General features: G+C 52.4%; 2 protein-coding genes across 2 annotated transcripts; both read left to right on the top strand.

Moving 5' to 3' along the window:
• The first annotated feature begins 4,045 nt into the window (after positions 1-4,045).
• LOC120322566 (protocadherin gamma-B5-like) lies at positions 4,046-9,376 on the top strand. The gene is made up of 2 exons (XM_039378199.1): positions 4,046-7,778; positions 9,038-9,376. The coding sequence occupies exons 1-2, from the start codon at positions 5,316-5,318 to the stop codon at positions 9,374-9,376; spliced, it is 2,802 nt and encodes a 933-aa protein (XP_039234133.1). The 5' UTR covers positions 4,046-5,315.
• On the top strand, positions 8,326-12,004 carry LOC113993334 (protocadherin gamma-A10-like). The gene has a single exon (XM_039378198.1). The coding sequence runs from the start codon at positions 9,455-9,457 to the stop codon at positions 12,002-12,004; it is 2,550 nt and encodes an 849-aa protein (XP_039234132.1). The 5' UTR covers positions 8,326-9,454.
• The last annotated feature ends 6,401 nt before the right edge of the window (positions 12,005-18,405 follow it).

The following is an 18,405-nucleotide window of genomic DNA, read 5'->3' as shown; positions in this document are numbered from 1 at the left end:
TGATGAGCAAAGAACTCTCTTTCATGCGTTAGTGTTTTGACCTTCATTCTTCTCTAAGGAGAAACTGTGTGTGCGACTTTTGTCTCCGTGATGCCTGTTTGCAAACACAGCTTTTTGGCTGTGTACTGTTTGGACAAGGTGAAAAAGTTGTGGCCAAATTGTGGGTTCATCAGGTTGTTTTCCTATTGCACACTGTTCCCATAGGCTGGTGGTTAAATTCTGCTTTGCTTGTTGTGATGAGGTAAAGGTGGGCCCGTGTGTGTCTGAAAATGTCACTCGAATCAGTGCTCTTGCTTGCCACATACTCAGGATGTAAAGTCAGTGCAAGATCAGCCAGAGACTGGCCTAAAGCAGGGAAAGGGAGCTGTATGGTCCACCTGTGTGGGTGTGCTATCATGTTGGCAAGTGCCAAGGCCTGTGCCACGCACACCAGGTGCCTTTTTCCTGCATCTGGGAAGGAGAGGACAATCCTGTGATGAATTTGTCTGCAAGAAATACCCATGGAAGTGCAAACATGCTTCAGAGATTCTGTGTCTAAGAGCTGCTGCATGAAACATCATTTCTCCATCTGTTTCCCTGTATGACTGTGATGCAGAGTTCCATGGTGGTTGTACTAAGCTTTTCCCAGCCTTGACCAACCTGCAGATTTTATTAAAGGCTCTTGTTCATATAAAGTGTCTGCTGAGGGTATGTCCTGTAATGTGTGAGTAAAGGCTGTTGCTACAGAGTACTGAGAATGAGAGACTGGCTTCCTGCTGGGAAAACTGGAGGATAAATGTGTTTTTGGCTGAGCAGTGGTCTGATGTTGTGCCTGGTGCCAAGGCCTGTGCATCTTTTCTGTGACCCTGGTTTCCTTGTCCTGAAAGGCAAGGGTAGTCCTCTGATAATAGAACATTTTTGCAATAGCTCTGCATTTAGAGGGATGATTCATGGATAGATGTTGTGAATGAGGGATTGACATTGCTTAAAGAATCCCCTTCAGAGCTGTTATCAAAAGTGGGTTTAACATGATGTTGTAGACTGGTGGGAATGGAGGGGCTGGGAGGGTATTTTGGTAATGAATTTACTTGTTGTTTGAAGTAGTTGTGAGCAACTTACTCATTGAATCCTGTCTTGTCTGATAGAGCTCCTCCTGAGAATGCTGGTTTGGGGAGGTAGACGTGAAGTTTGCATTACTTTTGCAAAGTCACATATGTTCCAAAATGGCCATGTACTGAGGAAGAATGATGGTGTCTGAGTTGATTCTGAAGACTGACACTTTAACTCAGCCTTGTATAGCTTATGTCCATTAGAACATTTTAGGTTCCTATGCATGTATCCATGTTCTCTCTAAGGAGAGTCTTTCAGTGATGTCTGTCTGGAAAGGTAGCTTTTCCCATTTTTTGTTCTCCAAAGGAATCCCCTGGAGAACTGTGCCTCTGAATACCAGATCCTCCTCCTGTGTACCTGCTCCATTTGACAGAGCCTGACATATTAGGCTATGATTCCTTCACTTCCCTGGGTTTGTCATTCTTTCCTTGTTCTAAAGCTGGGCCTCAGTTTGGATGACAGTCCTTGAAAACCGGCCTGCTTAAATTAACAGTTTGTACTCCTGTCTTGAGGGGGTTTAGCTGCCAAGACAAAGAGTTGGATATACTTCTGCTTCCCTAAGATATTGCTGAATTTCTCTTGAATGTCCTTTGCTTTTTCACTTGTGCTTGACATATGGCCAGGAGTTGGATCTGTCCATGGTGTGACTAAAGGCTGTGAATGTAGAGCAAAGAGGGTGAGAGGCTGAATTCCTGTTAGGCAATTAGGTGAATTAATGTGTTTTTGTCTGAGCAATAGTTTGATTTCATGGTGTGTCAAGGCCTGTGCCATTTTTTCTGTGATCCTGGTTTCCCTGTTTTCAAAGGCAATGGTAGAGCTCTGAAAACAGAGCTTTTGTCCACTCACTCTGCATGTAGAAGGGTGACACATGGTTAGATGTCATTAATGAATGATTTAGATTACTTAAGGAGTCCTGTTCAGAGGTATTATCAGAAGTGGTTTAATAGGAAGTTTTTGCAGTGTGTCTTTAACAAAGTTTGATGTCAAGGTTCACTCTGTTACTTACTATGTGGCTGAAACACATAAAGGACCTTTATTGAATTAATCCCCTGACTTCCTAAAGCCCTGTTGCAGCTTGGATGCATCCAGGTCCTATCTTAGTCTTAGGTGTGGACCCTGGTGTATCTCTAATAGAATTAGCTACCTGGATTTCATTGGTATTGACTGAGATGTCCTCCTGGTGAGTTTCTCTGAGAACACTCTTAATGCTTCCTTGCATTGCTTGTCTCATGTTTTTCCTTTCCCCTCTCCATATGCACATTTAATTATATTTAGCAAGGCCTTGTTCTTCAGTGCCTCTTTTGTCATGTTATAGCTGGTGTGGAAGGCAGGAGATGTGAGTGGCACAGCTTTGCATTGCAGTTCTGCTGTGAGTCAACAGCTGTCAACAGGACTTCAGCAAAGTCACATTTTTGTGGACCAGTGTGTGTGATAGAAGAGGGGAAGAAATTTCCCCAAGTGCAGAGTTCAATGACCCAGTCTCTGGTGGAGGACTGCTCCTCTTGTAGTTTGTCTCTTTATCATTCCTGTACTATTTATGCAATTATATATCTTCTCAGAATGGTGGTGAGCAAACAAATGTGTTTCTTTCCTCTATATGATCATTATTCGCTACCTTCTCCTGTGATATTTTTGCAAAGTTGAATAGGGCTTTAGAGGGGTCAGAATGAGGACATATTTGTAGGATAGTTTTTAATTCCCATATTAAATCTCCTTTATTTATCTAGATTTTTCTGTTAGTTTTAGATGAAGAGTATAATCCAAGTCAATATTCCATTTTCCCACCCTTGATCTCCCTTCAGCTTTGTTTCATGCTATATTATGTTTCATGTTTTCTACTTGCAGATTGTTCTATCCCATTTGTAACAGTGAGTGTTGTTTTGCAACAAAGACTGACTTTCCTTGAGAACCACAGGAAGACAGAATGTTACATGTGAGGAAAATTAGGCAGAAGCTAAAACTGGGCCCCTCCTAAGTCGCTCTGTTTAGAACAAGGCCTTTGATAAGGCATTTACACCTACAGCTTCCAATTCCTGAACAGGACACAAAGTAGAAAATTTTACAAGGACAGATGTATTTCTGAAAATAAACCCCCCCTACTATATGGTCCAAAGCAAGATTTTGGGGCCTTACATGTGGATTCAGACTTCTATGACTTCCAGGTGCTCTGTGAAGTGTTTTTTTTTAAGGCAGAGTTGTGGCAAAGCACCTGTACATTCAAGGAGTCCAGTATTTCCCTCCAAGGGGCCACTTAGAGCTTTGGGGTTTGTTCAGTAATAATCAGAAATGGGTTGGAGATTTGAGTTTCTGCTTTGCAATATGGACCTTCTGGAGAACACTTGCACGCAGCCACATCCACTGCTGACTCCAAGTGGGTAACATGGATTAAACAAGATCAAAGAGCATTATTGCATAGCAGAAGTCACCTCTGATCCCTCTGTGGCAAGTTCTGGAACATAATAGAGCTTGTACAATACTGCTGGCCAATCCCACCAGTCTGGGGATTGTCTTTATCTTTTTGGGCACTACAGGACTACATACTCCTGTGTGTGATTTCCTACACTGTGCAGACCTGGATTTATCACAGTAACAAATAATCAGCGCCATGTGGGACAGTGGGAGGTATTTGGTTTGGCTTCTTTGGTTTATTAAGTGCCTGGGAGCATTGTTGTTCTGAAGTGTCATAAAGTCACCTAGTCCAGTTAAGGGAGACCTAGTCACCCTTAGAAATCATTGCAGTTTGCCTACCTTATCTCTCAAGGCCTCAGTGGCTTTCCAGGTGCTCTGGGCATGACTTTTGAAGGCAGAGTTGTGTCAGAGCAACTGAAAATCCCAGAGCTGATGTACCTGTTCCAATGAGGTCAGCAGGAGGTTTTGGATTTGTGTAGGAATCATCAGAAATCGCTGTACAGCTTTCAGCTGGTCATGCTGTCATTTGATGTGCTGACCAGGTGATAGGACTTTTACCTGGAAATTCCCAAACTCCAAGTGGTAGAAATGTCCAAACAATTGTTATGGCAGCCCTTGGAGTTTGGAGTGTCCACCAAGAGTACTGAGAGTTTCTGCCCACTGAAGAGTAGTGGGTGTCAGAATGTGCTCAGTGCAGAGCCTGCCCTGCTCTGATTTCTTTTCCTCTGCCAGGGAGTCCAGTGATTTGGGTCTGAGTGCAGGTCCACTACCCATGAGCTTCACATTTCCCCATCAGTGTTAATTGTTGCTCTAAATCATTATCAGACCTGAGCATTTTGGAGCAATGTGAAGTCTTTTGCATGGGCTTCAGAGACATGTGTGGGGAGGAAAATGAAATATCAGCAAAATGTGAAAAGATTGGCAGGTTTGGCATGAACTGAGTGGCTCCGGAAAAGAGCTGTGACTGGGTCTTCAAGGTTTTCCTTCTGACTATCGCGTTTTCTTACAATTTGCAGTGGGTCTTATCCATATTGGGTAACCTTACACACAGTAGAAATGAACTTCCACAAGTGGCTGTGGACAACATTTAGCCACCTGATTGCCATTTCTCACAACCTTATCTGGGGTACGAGTGACACATATAATCTGTAAAGCATGTAAGCAACTTCCTTTTTAGATTTTATTTTTTCTATGCTCTGACTGTGGAGGAGGGAATCTCTTTATTGCTGTAGCACACGTATTTCCTGGTTAGTTTTTGCACCAGATAAGGCTACTAGATGTACAAGTCCTTATAATAGAGCCATACTATTTAAAAATGTACTGTAGCTACAAAATCTTTTCAGTATGGATAGGAGACTAGTGTTCTTCCTCTAATCATTAGAATTCCTGCTAAGCATTAGGCAAGAGGTTCTGCGCTTGCTGATAATACCAGAAGAGAGACCCCAGGGCCGTTGCAGCCCCATCCCGGGCCAAAGTTGGTCCCCGCCGAGCGCGGCCGTGAGGCGGCTGCAGTGTTGTGTCGGCGCCTCCGGGTGCCGCTGTTGGGCCGCCGGCGAGCGTTGCTGGAGCCGCCGCCGCCGCCGCCTGTGCGTGCTGTCCCCGCAGGCTGCTGGCTCGGGCGGGCAGTGCGGGCCAGAGCGGCAGCGGCACGGGCAGCAGAGGCGAGAGGCGGCGCGGGCAGCAGAGGCGTGCGAGTGGGAGGCGGCGGCGGTCCGGGTTTGCTTTGTCGGGCGCTGCTGTGGCTGCGCCGAGCGGCTGCGAGGGAGGCGGGGCGGCGGCAGGAGCCTGGCGAGCTCGGCGAGCGAGCGCTGTGGGCGATGTCGGGCGGGCGGAGGCCGAGCGGCGGGCCGGGCGGCGGGCGAGCGGCGGTGCTGGGCGCTGTGCTGCTGTGGCTGTGCTGGCGGGCGGCGGCGGAGCGGCTCCGCTACTCCATGGCCGAGGAGCTGCCCAGAGGCTCGCTGGTGGGGCCGCTGGCCCGGGACCTGGGGCTCAGCGCCGACGAGCTGCCGGCGCGCAAGCTGCGGCTCAGCGCGGACAAGCAATACTTCACGGTGAGCGAGGGGAACGGGAACCTGTACGTGAGCGAGAGGCTGGACCGGGAGGAGCTGTGCGGCAAGTTGTCGTCCTGCTCGGTCAGCTTCGAGGCGCTGGTGCACAACCCGCTCAATGTTTTCCACGTCGAGGTGTCCATCCAGGATGTGAATGACAATTCCCCGGTCTTCAGCAAGGATACCCTGGACCTCGAGATAGGTGAATTAATTCCTCCCGGCACTCGTTTTCCTCTGGAGATGGCAAGGGACGGAGATGCCGGAAGCAACTCGCTGCTCAGTTACGAGCTCACCAGCAACCCGTCCTTCTCTCTGGCATTAGAGGAGAGTGTGGACGGAAGCAAGCAGCCCACACTAGTGCTGGAGCGAGCGCTGGACCGGGAGAAGCAGAGCTCCTTTGAGCTGGTGCTGACGGCAGTGGATGGTGGGGACCCTGCGAGGTCCGGGTCTGTCCAGATTCGTGTCAACGTGACGGACGCCAACGACAACCCGCCCGTGTTCAGCAAAAGCGTCTACGAGACGCGAGTGGCCGAGAATCTGCCGGCGGGGTCGCTGGTGCTGCGAGTGCGTGCTACGGATGCGGACGCGGGGTCCAATGGGCGGGTCTCCTACTCCTTTGGCAATGTTCCAGATGGCGTCCCCTTGTTGTTCTCTGTCGACAGCGAGAGCGGCGAGATCAGGACAGCAGGTCCTCTCGATTTCGAGGCGACGAATAAATACATCTTCAGACTGCAGGCGACGGATGGCGGCGGATTCACTGGTCACTGCCAAGTGCAGATAGAAGTCTCAGATGAGAACGACAATGCCCCCGAGATCACCATTCTGTCTCTGTCGAGCCCGGTGCCCGAGGACGCGCCAGTCGGCACCGTGGTTGCCCTGCTGAAAGTGCGGGACCGGGACTCCGGCGAGAACGGTGAGGTGTCGTGCGAGCTGTCGGGAGAGGCGCCGCTGTCGATCGTGGCGTCGTCGGGCGGCTCTTACAAGGTGGTGACGGCGAGCGCGCTGGACCGCGAGCAGGCGTCCGAGCACCGCGTGACGGTGGTGGCCCGGGACCGGGGCAGCCCGGCGCTGTGGAGCAGCGCGGAGCTGTTGCTGGAGGTGTCGGACGTGAACGACAACGCGCCGGTGTTCGAGGAGGCGTCGTACAGCGCGTACGTGCGGGAGAACAACGCGGTGGGCGCGCTGGTGTTGCGCGGTGTGGCTCGGGACTTGGACGCGGGCGCGAACGGGCGCGTGAGCTACTGGCTGTCGGGCGGCAGCGCGGGCGCGGCGGGCGCGGCGCCGCTGGTGTCGGTGGAGGCGCGGAGCGGCGCGGTGTACGCGCAGCGCTCGTTGGACTACGAGCAGTGCCGCGAGTTCTTGGTGGCCGTGCGGGCGCAGGACGGCGGGTCGCCGGCGCGCAGCTCGACGGCCACGGTGCGCGTCTTCGTGCTCGACCAGAACGACAACGCGCCGCGGGTGCTCTACCCGCCCCCGCCGGCGGCGTCGGGAGCGGCGTCGGCCCCGGGCTCGGTGGGTTCGGCTTTCGAGGTGGTGCCGCGTTCGGCGTCGTCCGGGTACCTGGTGGGCAAGGTGGTGGCGGTGGACGCGGACGCGGGGCGCAACGCGTGGCTGTCGTACGAGCTGGTGCAGGCGTCGGAGCCGGCGCTGTTCCGCGTGGGGCTGCAGAGCGGCGAGGTGCGCACGGCGCGGGCCGTGTCGGAGGGGGACGCGGCCAAGCAGCGCGTGGTGGCCGTGGTGAAGGACCACGGCGAGCCGGCGCTGTCGGCCACGGCCACGCTGCACGTGGTGCTGGCCGAGAGCTTGCAGGAGGCGCTGCCGGAGCTGAGCGAGCGGGCGGCGGGCGCCGAGGCGGCGGGCGAGCTGCAGTTCTATCTGGTGCTGGCGCTGGCGCTGCTGTCGGCGCTGTTGGTGCTGAGCGTGGCGCTGGCCGTGCTGGCGCGGCTGCGGCGGGCCGGGCCGCCCGGCGTGCTGCGCTGCCTGGGCGCGCAGCGCTTGTCGCTGGCCGGCGCCGCCTTCCCGGCCGACTTCTGCGAGGGCACCTTGCCCTACTCCTACAACCTGTGCGTGGCGGCGCCGCCCCGCTCCACCGCCCCCGAGGCCACTTGGCCGCCACCGCCGCTGCCCATCGTGCCCGCGGAGGAGCTTGTGGCCGTGGAGCCCTGCGAGAAGCCGAGCCCGAGCAGCAGCGCCGTTGTGGAACAGCCGCTTGTCGATCCCGACGCACCACAGGTCTGTAAGAGCCTTCACTCCCTCTTTCTGAGGTTTTCCTAAGGGTATGCAGGTGGCAGTGGGCTCTTGGGGTTTGTGTCTGTTCTGGTGCAGTTAGTGCCAGTCGCTGTTTCCATAAGCGCGGATTAATAACTCTGCCCCTTTTTAGGCAGCAGGCGTTGCGAACCGGCACTTCCTGCCTCATGAGCTGTCACAGATGTCGGCTCAGTTGGGAGGTTGTTGTTGTTCAGCTTATGCTGCAGAAAACCGTAGACTACTTGTAAAGGTCTGCTTCTACATTCTGCTTTTATTAATTTTCCTTTTAGCGCAGTAACGTAACGACAGCACCTCTTTGTTCAACTGCTCAGGTTTTTCTGCAAAGCTTTTGTTGTGTGAAATAGTGTGGGTTAGTCCCGGTGAAGGTCGATACTTATAACTTAGACAGAGATCTGTTAATTCCGCGTTGTGGAGTTGGCAATGTGATTGACGCTCAATAATGAGATTTTGCCTTCCTGATCCTTCTGTACCGTGTAGATACACTGTGACCTGTTTGTTATTTTGGAGTTTTAAGGAAAGTTGCTAGAGGAAAGGACAGTTGTTCTTCCCTAAGGAAAATGCCTACCTTCCACCCTGTGCCGTCCCACTTTTTGGTGTAAGTGGGCTACAGAAAAGGCAAGTTGTAGTGAGATCAATTTATTTTATCAGAGCTTTATTTCTTTGTTCTCTTTCTGCGATTTTTTCTCATTCAGAGTTTGACTGCTTCCTATTTACCGTTCCTGAGATTGTTTTCTATAGGCAGATTGAATGTGATCTCAGAAATGCTTGATAGCATCTCTCGCTAAGGCTGTGATCAAGAATGGAGCACTAAGCTGTATGCAAAAGCAGGGCCTTATGTTTAGGGTGTAATAAAAAATTGGGAAGTACTGTTTGGAGGAGAGCAATGCAGGCTGGTTCAGAGCAGCCTCGGATGTGCAAGTGAAAAGTAAAAAAGAGAGAAGGAAGGGCAGTCCCTAGAATTGCTGCTTTTGAGAAGGTGTCTTCATTGTTGCTATGTGCAATTGCTCAGGGCCTGGGAATCTACTGTGGCTTGAGGTGTCCGAGTGTTGACGCTCGGAGAGGAAACCGTAGAGAACGACTGACACAAATGCTCTGCAGTTGCAGGGAACATGTTGTCCTTTTCTACTATGGAGTAGCAGATTCATAATACTCTGCACGCCATATTTAGAGAACTTTGTATCTATAGATTATCACAATAACATGAATGTTTTCCCGTGCGGTAGAAAGAACATAACGTCAGGTCTCCACTGTACTGGACCCGACATTTCCGCGGCGAATGTGCCATCTTTTTGAGCTTCCCGTGGGCGAGGCAGGGCGGGCATGTCTCGTTGGCGCTCGGTGCGTGCAGTGCCGGGAGGAGGCTGCGGGCGCCGCTGTTGACCGAGAGGAGCGAGAGGAAGGTCGGAGCGCTGCAGCCCCGCCCGCTGCGGCCCGGCTCGATCGCTGGATCGCTGGATTCCTGGGTCGGGAAGCGGTCTGTTTCCGATCGTCCCGGCGGTGCGGATCCGAGATACAGCGAGGCAGAGGGGTCGGCGACAGCAGCCGGGAACGGCAAGTCGTAGCCGGAGCGGGAGCCGGATCGGCGATCGGCGGCGGGGATCTGCCGGCGGTGTTGCGGTGCCGGCGGTGCGGCGGCGGAGATGTGCGCGGCGGGGAGGCGCTGGGGCCGGCGGCAGCGAGTGCTGCTGTGGGGCGTCCTGCTGGCGGCCTGGGAGGCGGCGTGGGGGCAGCTGCGCTACTCGGTGCCCGAGGAGATGCCCAAGGGCTCGTTCGTGGGCGACGTGGCCAAGGACCTGGGGCTGCAGCTGCCGGCGCTCCCTGACAGCGGTGTCCGAGTTGTCTCTGCCGGTAGGACGCAGTATTTCGTTCTGCACGGGAAGACGGGACATTTAGTGACGGCCGAGAGGATCGACAGAGAGCAGCTGTGCCGGCTGGTGGAGCAATGCGTGCTGAGCTGTGAGCTGATAGTGGAGGCGGAAATGAAGGTTTATAAAATCGAAGTGGAAGTCACGGACATTAATGACAATGCGCCCAGCTTCCGAGAAGCAGATATAGAACTTAGAACTAGCGAGACGACGGCTCCGGGGTGGCGGTTTCCCCTGGCCGAGGCTCACGACCCCGACTCTGGACAGAATTCCCTGCAGAGCTACGAGCTGAGCGGCGACGAGCACTTCTCGCTGGCCGTGCAGACGGGCCCCGGCGGGGATGAGCGTCCCGAGCTGGTGCTGGCGAAGGCGCTGGACCGGGAGGAGGCGGCGTTTCACGAGCTGGTGCTGAGGGCGAGCGACGGCGGCGAGCCGTCCCGGACGGGCACGGCGCGGATCCGCGTGACGGTGCTGGACGCGAACGACAACGCGCCCGTGTTCAGCCAGGCGGAGTACACGGTGCGTGTGCCGGAGGACGTGCCCGTGGGCTCCGTCCTGGTCACCGTCACGGCCACAGATGCAGACGAGGGTTTGAATGGGCAAGTGAAATACTCTTTAAAAAAAATCACGGAGAAAGCCTCGAAGATACTCCAGCTGGATCCTGAGACGGGAGCGATCACGCTGCTGCAGAACTTGGACTTCGAGGAAGGGGACTACTATGAACTGGAGGTGCAGGCGCATGATGGTGGAGCACTTTTCGACACTGCTAAATTTGCGATCACCGTTACAGATATCAACGATAATGCACCCGAACTGACAGTGTCATCGGCCCTGAGCGCGATCTCGGAGGACGCCCCGACGGGGACTGTGGTAGCCCTGCTGCATGTGCAGGACCGTGACTCAGGGGCCAACGGCGAGGTGCGCTGCTCCCTCGACGGGAGCCTCCCGTTCAGGCTGGAGAGCTCGCAGGGCAGCTACTACCGTGTGGTGACAGCGAAAGAGCTGGACCGGGAGCAGGAGTCGGAGTACAACGTGACGGTGCGGGCGGCCGACGGCGGTGGTCCGTCGCTGCAGAGCAGCAGGGTGCTGTGTCTGCGGGTGCTGGACGTGAACGACAACGCGCCGGTGTTCTCGCAGGAGCGCTACAGCGCTCGGCTGTCGGAGAACAACGTGGCGGGCGCGCTGGTGCTGCGGGTGCGGGCGACGGACTCGGACTGGGGGGCGAACGCGCGCGTGCGGTACCGTCTGGGGGAGGGTGGTGTGCGGGGCTGGCCGCTGTCGTCGTACGTGTCGGTGCAGGCGGAGACGGGCGCGCTGTACGCGCTGCGCTCGTTCGATTACGAGGAGGTGCGCGAGGTGGGGCTGTGGGTTTGGGCGGAGGACGGCGGCTCGCCGGCGCTGAGCAGCAACGTGTCGGTGCGGCTGGTGATCGTGGACGAGAACGACAACGCGCCGCAGGTGCTGTACCCGCCGGCGGCGGGGGCGGCTTTGTCGGGCTCGGGGTGGTCGGGCGTGGAGCTGGCGGCGCGGTCGAGCGAGGCCGGCGCGCTGGTGGCCAAGGTGGTGGCGGTGGACGCGGACGCGGGTCAGAACGCGTGGCTGTCGTACGAGCTGGCCAAGGCGACGGAGCCGGGGCTGTTCCGCGTGGGGCTGCACAGCGGCGAGGTGCGCACGGCGCGCTCGCCACTGGCCCGCGACGCGGCGCGGCAGAGCCTGGTGGTGCTGGTGAAGGACCACGGGCGGCCGGCGCTGTCGGCCACGGCCACGCTGAGCGTGGTGCTGGCCGAGAGCGTGGCCGAGCTGCTGGCCGAGCTGGGCAGCGCGGCGCGGGCGGAGGCGGAGGCGGGGGCGGGCGAGGCGGGCGGCAGCCTGACGCGCTGGCTGGTGCTGGCCGTGGCCGCCGTGTCGTGCCTCTTCGTCGCCTTCCTGCTGCTGCTGCTGGCGCTGCGCCTGCGGCGCTGGCGGCGCTCGCAGCAGCAGCTGCTGGCGGCGGGCAGCGGCGCCTTGCGCGGCGTGCCGGCCACGCACTTCGTGGGCATCGACGGCGTGCGCGCCTTCCTGCACTCCTACTCGCACGACGTGTCTCTCACGGCCGACTCGCGCAAGAGCCACCTCCGCTTCTCGGCCGACAGCTGCTGCGACACCCTGCCGGCCCGGCCGCCGCCCGACGAGCCCGCGCCGCTGCTCGGAGACGAGGAACCTGCCGGTGCCCAGCAGGCGGACCCCGCCCCTCTGCCGGTGAGTTCCTTTGAAGTCGAGTGTTTCGGCGACGTTTCCTTTCGCTACTCTCTTGCTCTTTCACCCCGTGATCTGTGTTACTCGTAGGGAGGATCTAGACGTCTTTTCCTTACCCAGGTTTACACGCGGAGGAGGCAGAAGCGGGGAATCTTCTTCTTACTGGGGGTTCATCTATAGTTTTTATTACGTCATTACTGTGTTTCAGGTTGTTCACTGGCACAGTTTTTCCTGGGGAACAGCTTGTCCTTTGCCTTTAGAATGTTGATATTTCTTTGAACTGCAGATGGCAAACCTGTTTGCATATTATGAGGGTAAAAAAAAAGTGTTCATTTTTAGGGGTTTTCTGTCCATTTTCATTATTACACAATATGAGTTTCTTTCTTACTTGGGAAAGTAAGTATTGGGAGCCTTGGTGTTGTACTTCTCTTAGTCTGCAGGTCGATATGATGTATTTCACTAATTGCTTAAAGATGTACTGCTTATAAATGTGACAGTGACACCTTTGGGAGGAGCAAAAGCGTTGTTGGTTCCTGTGGCAGGAAAAATGTGACAAGGATACATGGGAGTTGTAGTTTTGTGGGTTCTCACGCATGCTCAATCAATATTTGATTGTCATTGGTTGAAAGATCATGTGACATGTTTAAGCGCCGTATTTAAACCGAAGTGTTTTGAAAGAAACCTCAGTTCTGCTCTGGCATTCGTGTCTGAGTGGGGTTCGTGCTAAAACAACACCTCAAGTTCCCTACTCAATACCTGTGCTGGAACCTTGAAGAGGATGTTCTGACTGGTTCATTTCTGCAGGTGTTAACATTTGCCTTGCTCATTGTGAGGATCCAACTGTAGGTCTTTACATCTGATAGTATCTCATCAGCTCTGCTGAAGTTGTTGCCGAATTGCCCTGGGGGTGAAGAAGGATGGTGGTGTCTTTGAGCTGATACTTTGATGACAGGGTTTTATAACACTTTTGGACTTGAGAAGGTATTACATTTCTTAGAGTAGTGATGAGCAAAGAACTCTCTTTCCGGCGTTAGTGTTTTGACCTTCATTCTTCTCTAAGGAGAAACTGTGCCCGCGACTTTTGTCTCCGTGATGCCTGTTTGCAAACGCAGCTTTTTTGTTGTGTAATGTTTGGACAAGGTGAAAAAGTTGTGGCCAAGTTGTGGGTTCATCAGTTTACTTTCCTACTGCACACTGTTCCCAGTGGCTGGTAGTTAAATTCTGCTTTGCTTGTTGTGATGAGGTAAAGGTGGGCCCGTGTGTGTCTGAAAATGTCACTAGTACCAGTGCTCTTGCTTGCCACATACTCAGGATGTAAAGTCAGTGCAAGATCAGCCAGAGACTGGCCTAAAGCAGGGAAAGGGAGCTGTATGGTCCACCTGTGTGGGTGTGCTATCATGTTGGCAAGTGCCAAGGCCTGTGCCACTCACACCAGGTGCCTTTTTCCTGCATCCAGGAAGGAGAGGACAATCCTGTGATGACTTTGTCTGCAAGAAATACCCATGGAAGTGCAAACATGCTTCAGAGATTCTGTGTCTAAGAGCTGCTGCATGAAACATCATTTTCCCATCTATATTTCCCTGTATGGCTGTGATGCAGAGTTCCATGGTGGTTGTACTAAGCTTTTCCCAGCCTTGACCTGCCTGCAGATGTTATTAAATGGTCTTGCTCATATAAAGTATCAGCCAAGGTTATGTCCTGTAATGTGTGAGTAAAGGCTGTGGGTGCAGAGCAAGAAGGATGAGAGGCTGGCTTCCTGCTGGGAAAACTGGAGGATGAATGTGTTTTTGGCTGAGCAGTGGTCTGATGTTGTGCCTGGTGCCAAGGCCTGTGCCATCTTTTCTGTGCCCCTGGTTTCCCTGTCCTGAAAGGCAAGGGTAGTCCTCTGATAATAGAGCATTTTTGCAATAGCTCTGCATTTAGAGAGATGATTCATGGATAGGGGTTGTGAATGAGGGATTTACATTGCTTAAAGAATCCCCTTCAGAGGTGTTATCAAGAGTGGGTTTAATATGATGTTGAAGACTGGTGGGAATGAAGGGGGTGGGAGGGTATTTTGGTCATGAATTTATTTGTTTGAAGTAGTTGTGAGCAACTTACTCATTGAATCCTGCCTTGTCTGATAGAGCTCTTCCTGAGAATGCTGGTTTGGGGAGGCAGACATAAACTTTGCATTAACCTTTGCAGAGTCACATATCTTCCAAAATGCCCATGTGCTGAGGAAGAATGATGGTGTCTGAGTTGATTCTGAAGACTGACACTCCAACTCAGCCATGTTTAGTTTATGTCCACTGGAACATTTTAGGTTCCTATGCATGTGTCTGTGTTATGATCCTTGTTCTCCCTAAGGAGAGTCTTTCAGTCATGTCTGTCTGGAAAGGTAGTTTTCCCATTTTTTTTCTCCAAAGGAATCCCCTGGAGAACTGTGCCTCTGAATACCAGATCCTCCTCCTGTGTACCTGCTCCATTTGACAGAGCCTGACATATTAGGTTATGATTCCTTCACTTCCCTGCGTTTGTCATTCTTTCCTTGTTCTAAAGCTGGGCCTCAGTTTGGATGATAGTCCTTGAAAACTGGCCTGCTTAAATTAACAGTTTGTACTCCTGTCTTGAAGGGGTTTAGCTGCCAAGACAAAGACTTCTGGTTCCCTAAGATATTGCTGAATTTCACCTGAATGTCACTTGCTTTTTCACTTGTGCTTGACATATGGCCAGGAGTTGGATTTGTCCATGGTGTGACTAAAGGCTGTGAATGTAGAGCAAAGAGGGTGAGAGGCTGAATTCAAACTAGGCAATTAGCTGAATTCCTGAGTTTTTGTCTGAACAATAGTTTGATTTCATGGTGTGTCAAGGCCTGTGCCATTTTTTCTGTGATCCTGATTTCCCTGTTTTCAAAGGCAATGGTAGAGCTCTGAAAACAGAGCTTTTGTCCACTCACTCTGCATGTAGAAGGATGACACATGGTTAGATGTCATTAATGAATGATTTAGATTACTTAAGGAGTCCTGTTCAGAGGTATTATCAAAAGTGGTTTAATAGGAAGCTGTTGAAGTTTGTCTTTAACGATGTTTGATGTCAAGGTTCACCGTACTACTTACTATGTGGCTGAAGCTTATAAAGGACCTTTTTGAACTAATCCTCTGACTTCCTAAAGCCCTGTTGCAGCTTGGATGCATCCAGGTCCTATCTTAGTCTTAGGTGTGGACTCTGGTGTATCTCTAATAGAATTAGCTACCTGGATTTCATTGGTATTGACTGAGATGTCCTCCTGGTGAGTTTCTCTGAGAACACTCTTAATGCTTCCTTGTGTTGCTCATCTCATTTTTTCTTTCCCCTCCCCTTACGTACATTTAATTATAAGTATATTTAGCAAGGCCTTGTTCTTCAGTGCCTCTTTTGTCATGTTATAGCTGGTGTGGAAGGCAGGAGATGTGAGTGGCACAGCTTTGCATTCCAGTTCTGCTGTGAGTCAACAGCTGTCAATGGGACTTCAGCAAAGTCACATTTTTGTGGACCAGTGTGTGTGATAGAAGAAGGGAAGATATTTCCCCAAGTGCAGAGTTCAATAACCCAGTCTCTGGTGGAGGACTGCTCCTCTTGTAGTTTGTCTCTTTATCAGTCCTGTACTATTTATGCAATTATATATCTTCTCAGAATGGTGGTGAGCAAACAAATGTGTTTCTTTCCTCTATATGATCATTATTCGCTACCTTCTCCTGTGATATTTTTGCAGAGTTGAATAGGGCTTTAGAGGGGTCAGAATGAGGACATATTTGTAGGATAATTTTTAATTCCTATGTGAAACCTCCTTTCTCTATCTAGATTTTCCTCTCACTTTTAAATGGAGAGTATAATCCAAGTCAGTATTCCATTTTCCCACCCTTGAGCTTCCTTCAGGCTTTGTTTCCTGCAACATTGTGCTTCACGTTTTCTACTTGCAGATTGTTCTATCCCATTGGTAACTGTGAGTGTTGTTTTGCAGCAAAGACTGACTTTCCCTGAGAACCACAGGAAGACAGAATGTTACATGTGAGGAAAATTAGGCAGAAGCTAAAACTGGATCATTCTATTTAGATGAAGGCCTTTGATAAGGCATTTAGACCTACAGCTTCCAATTCCTGAACAGGACACAAAGTCGAAAATGCCACAAGGACTGGTGTATTTCCAAAAATAACCCCCCCTACTATATGGTCCAAAGCAAGACTTTGGGGCCTTGTGTGTGGATTCAGACTTCTGTGACTTCCAGGTGCTTTGTGAAGGGTTTTTTTTTTTTTAAGGCAGAGACGTGGCAAAGCACCTGTACATTCAAGGAGTCCTGTGTTGCCCTCCAAGGGGCCAGTAACAGCTTTGTGGTTTGTTTAGCAATAATCAGAAATGGGTTAGAGATTTGAGTTTCTGCTCTGCAATATGGACCTTCTGGAGAACACTTGGATGCAGCCACATCCACTGCTGACTCCAAGTGGGTAACACGGATTAAACAAGATCAAAGAGCATTATTGCATAGCAGAAGTCACCTCTGATCCCTCTGTGGCAAGTTCTGCAACATAATAGAGCTTGTACAGTACTGCTGGCCAATCCCACCAGTCTGGGGATTGTCATTATCTTTTTGGGCACTACAGGACTACATACTCCTGTGTGTGATTTCCTACACTGTGCAGACCTGGATTTATCACAGTAACAAATAATCAGCGCCATGTGGGACAGTGGGAGGTATTTGGTTTGGCTTCTTTGGTTTATTAAGTGCCTGGGAGCATTGTTGTTCTGAAGTGTCATAAAGTCACCTAGTCCAGTTAAGGGAGACCTAGTCACCCTTAGAAATCAGTGCAGTTTGCCTACCTTCTCTCTCAAGGCCTCAGTGGTTTTCCAGGTGCTCTGGGCATGACTTTTGAAGGCAGAGTTGTGTCAGAGCAACTGAAAATCCCAGAGCTGATGTACCTGTTCCAATGAGGTCAGCAGGAGGTTTTGGATTTGTGTAGGACTCATCAGAAATCGCTGTACAGCTTTCAGCTGGTCATGCTGTTGTTTGATGTGCTGACCAGGTGATAGGACTTTTACCTGGAAGTTCCCAAACTCCAAGTGGTAGAAATGTCCAAACAATTCTTATGGCAGCCCTTGGAGTTTGGAGTGTCCACCAAGAGCACTGAGAGTTTCTGCCCATTGAAGAGTAGTGGGTGTCAGAATGTGCTCAGTGCAGAGCCTGCACTGCTCTGATTTCTTTTCCTCTGCCAGGGAATTCAGTGATTTGGGTGTGAGTGCAGGTCCACTACCCGAGAGATTCACATTTCCCCATCAGTGTTAATTGTTGTTCTAAATCATTATCAGACCTGAGCACCTTGGAGCAATGTGAACTCTTTTGCATGGGCTTCAGAGACATGTGTGGGGAGGAAGATGAAATATCAGCAAAGGGTGAAAAGATTGGCAGGTTTGGCATGAACTGAGTGAGTGGGACTGGGAAAGAGCTGTGACTGGATCTTCGAGGTTTTCCTTCTGACTGTCTCTCTTTCTTACAACTTGATAATGGCTCTTACCCATATTGGGTAACCTTACACACAACGAAAGTGAACTTCCACAGGTGGCTGTGGACAATATTTAGCTTCCTGATTGCCATTTCTCACAACCTTATCTGGGGTACTAATGACACATATAATCTGTAAAGCGTGTAAGCAACTTTCTTTTTAGATTTTATTTTTTCTATGCTCTGACTGTGGAGGAGGGAATCTCTTTATTGCTGTAGCACACGTATTTCCTGGTTAGTTTTTGCACCAGATAAGGCTACTAGATGTAAAAGTCCTTATAATAGAGCCATACTATTTAAAAATGTACTGTAGCTACAAAATCTTTTCAGTATGGATAGGAGACTAGTGTTCTTCCTCTAATCATTAGAATTCCTGCTAAGCATTAGGCAAGAGTTTCTGCGCTTGCTGATAATAATAGAACAGAGACCCCAGGGCCGTTGCATCCCCATCCCGGGCCAAAGTTGGTCCCCGCCGAGCGCGGGCGTGAGGCGGCTGCAGTGTTGTGTCGGCGCCTCCGGGTGCCGCTGTTGGGCCGCCGGCGAGCGTTGCTGGAGCCGCCGCCGCCGCCGCCTGTGCGTGCTGTCCCCGCAGGCTGCTGGCTCGGGCGGGCAGTGCGGGCCAGAGCGGCAGCGGCACGGGCAGCAGAGGCGAGAGGCGGCGCGGGCAGCAGAGGCGTGCGAGTGGGAGGCGGCGGCGGTCCGGGTTTGCTTTGTCGAGCGCTGCTGTGGCTGCGCCGAGCGGCTGCGAGGGAGGCGGGGCGGCGGCAGGAGCCTGGCGAGCTCGGCGAGCGAGCGCTGTGGGCGATGTCGGGCGGGCGGAGGCCGAGCGGCGGGCCGGGCGGCGGGCGAGCGGCGGTGCTGGGCGCTGTGCTGCTGTGGCTGTGCTGGCGGGCGGCGGCGGAGCGGCTCCGCTACTCCATGGCCGCGGAGCTGCCCAGAGGCTCGCTGGTGGGGCCGCTGGCCCGGGACCTGGGGC

This window comes from Pipra filicauda, unplaced genomic scaffold, assembly GCF_003945595.2.
Source record: "Pipra filicauda isolate LSUMZ 115617 unplaced genomic scaffold, ASM394559v2 scaffold1310_size18399_pilon, whole genome shotgun sequence".
NCBI classification, from domain to species: Eukaryota; Metazoa; Chordata; class Aves; order Passeriformes; family Pipridae; genus Pipra; species Pipra filicauda.
Note: the sequence above shows the minus strand (reverse complement) of the source record. Positions and strands in the feature narration are given on the sequence as shown.